The sequence below is a fragment of the Tachysurus vachellii genome, chromosome 15 (assembly GCF_030014155.1).
Source record: "Tachysurus vachellii isolate PV-2020 chromosome 15, HZAU_Pvac_v1, whole genome shotgun sequence".
Classification (NCBI taxonomy): domain Eukaryota; kingdom Metazoa; phylum Chordata; class Actinopteri; order Siluriformes; family Bagridae; genus Tachysurus; species Tachysurus vachellii.
In genome coordinates, this window is record NC_083474.1 from 22,493,231 (window position 1) to 22,495,730 (window position 2,500).

The 2,500-nt window shown below is 40.6% G+C and overlaps 1 protein-coding gene across 9 annotated transcripts in view; it reads right to left on the reverse strand.

Moving 5' to 3' along the window:
• robo2 (roundabout, axon guidance receptor, homolog 2 (Drosophila)) overlaps positions 1 to 2,500 on the reverse strand; it is a 232,080-nt gene that overhangs the window by 30,806 nt on the left and 198,774 nt on the right. For all 9 annotated transcript variants that reach the window (XM_060887915.1, XM_060887912.1, XM_060887911.1 and 6 more), the window contains one exon: positions 1,322 to 1,597. In XM_060887915.1, coding sequence (XP_060743898.1) covers positions 1,322 to 1,597 — 276 coding nt within the window. The remainder of the gene's footprint in view (positions 1 to 1,321; positions 1,598 to 2,500) is intronic.

Here is a 2,500-nt window from a genome sequence, read left to right on the forward strand (position 1 = left end):
ACAGAACTAATATATGTCTTTGTCCTTTACATGATTATGCTTGTGTGTCATTTTTGCTTGTTTGTTTATCTACAATCGTATTGTTCTTCACTTCAGCTATGATAAAGACACGTTTCTTTCCATTAGTTGCCTGGGTTACGTATGTATGTGTGGGCGGAGCTATCAATACAGGGGTGGGACCCATTTGGTGTTCAAACAATTGGCTTTCAAACAACGGGGACCCCACCTTTAAGTAAATTTACTAAATAACACGTAGAGTTAAACTAAATCAAACCTGCTTTAAGACCGGTTCAATGTTAATCAATAATAGCGTCTGATACATGAAGAAATGTTCCTGTATTCATTTCCTTCCTGTGTGTGAAGGAGCAGTGCCCAGGGTCCTAGTGCCCCAGTTCTCCAGTTAGAGCGGTGGAGAGTGAGACGAAAAGAAACGGGTGGAGAAATCGGGTTGAGATGAAAGGATCTGTGATTATTAGTGCGTAGTGTGCAACCATCAATCTGATGATGTCCGTGATGATATGCAGCTGCATATGGCAATATATACTGAATATGTACTGAATATATACTGAATATGTACTGAATATGTACTGAATATGTACTGAATATATACTGAATATGTACTGAATATGTACTGAATATATACTGAATATGTACTGAATATATACTGAATATATACTGAATATATACTGAATATGTACTGAATATATACTGAATATGTACTGAATATGTACTGAATATATACTGAATATGTACTGAATATGTACTGAATATATGCTATCTAACTATCTATCTATCTATGTATCTATCTGAATGAATACACTAACTAGTGTAACTTATGATTATTATTCACACACACACAGGAGCTCACTTTAAGGCTAATGTCGTAGTTAAGGTTAACTCATGTTAACTACATGCTTTAACTCAGATTTATAGTGAGGTCAGGTTTAATATTAGCTCAGGAATATTCATGTAGTGTATCGTAAAGAGCTTCTCCAGTACTACAGACCATATCTAGTGATTTAGTGAATAAAAGAAAAGAAGAAAAAATAAATCTTTACTGTAATCTAAAGCAGTTTCTCCCTCGACGGGTTTTTAAACCTTAGCCTTATTAGGCATTTGTCACACTTCCAAATCATCACAGCTACAAAAGATAAACTTGAAATTGGAGGTAACCTCCAGAGAGCCAAATTGGCCTCATTTCAGAAATTGGCCTCATTACACCAGGACAAGCTGATTACACGCAACACACACACACACGTACGCACACAACACACACTTATTCAACACAAACACACTCTGTGCTCTCTTCAGCAACACTCACTGTTGTTGCAGGAGTTCTTATCGGGTAATGAGTAGCCCAGGTTGGTCATTTCCTGTTTGGCCTGCAGCGAGCTCTTCCACTGAGCCTCGGGCAGATCCACCGCCAGCTCATGGATGCTGTTGGAGTGGAGGATCTGTGTGGTGGCGTACGGAGTGGCCTGTAATGCCGGGCTGGCGCTGCCAAATCCTGTCTTAGTGCTAAAGTCAATGCTGCTGTAGATGGCGCCGTCAGACATCATGGTACTGGTTTTATCTGTCTGGCCTGCAGGCATGACATCTGGGGAACAGTGAGGAGCAGAGAGAGAGAGAGAGAGAGAGAGAGAGAGAGAGAGAGAGAGAGAGAGATGGTGTAAGAGAGAGAGAGAGATAGAGAGAGAGAGATGGTGAGAGAGAGAGAGAGAGAGAGAGAGAGAGAGAGAGAGAGAGAATGAGAAATAGAAGGAATCTATTACTGTTATAATACATTGTCATGTCAATAAAATGTGATAAACTCCTTTCTTTCTTTCTTTCTTTCTTTCTTTCTTTCTTTCTTTCTTTCTGTCAACAAAAATGTGATAAACTCCATCTTTGTGAGAGACACCTGTTGTAAAAAGCTATTATAAATACCTATATCAGCTCTCGGAGGTTATAATGGGGTTATGTAGGTGTTATGCAGCCTTCCACATTTTTCTTATTTCCGATAATTACGGTGTTTTATTTATTTTCTTTTACCTTTCTCCTTTGATTTGATCTCTGCCAAGAAGTGAAAACACAGGTACTCTGCATGTGTGTGTGTGTGTGTGTGTGTGTGTCTATAAGCCCACTGAAGGGGAGATGATGTACAGTCACGGCAGAAGCGTCCACATCTGCGCCTCTCAAGCTGCGTCTGTCCTTCACGACTCGCTGCCCATCTCATGACCATCCTTGCTTTTCTCTCTCTCTCTCTCTCTCTCTCTCTCTCTCTCTCTGATGGAGCGCTCTCCATTACTCTCTGTCTGACAGCACAGTGCTGGGTGCTGAGATGGGACTGTCTCAATGCTGTGATGTATAAGTGTGTGTTCAGACAGAAGCCTGCTTACAGATGTACATCTTTCTCTCCTCTCATCAGGACTCAACATGCCTTTATCACTTCACATCATTTCGGGGTTTAACGTTGAGTCTGCAGGTTGATCGAAGTGCGATAACTCTCACGATTCTACTG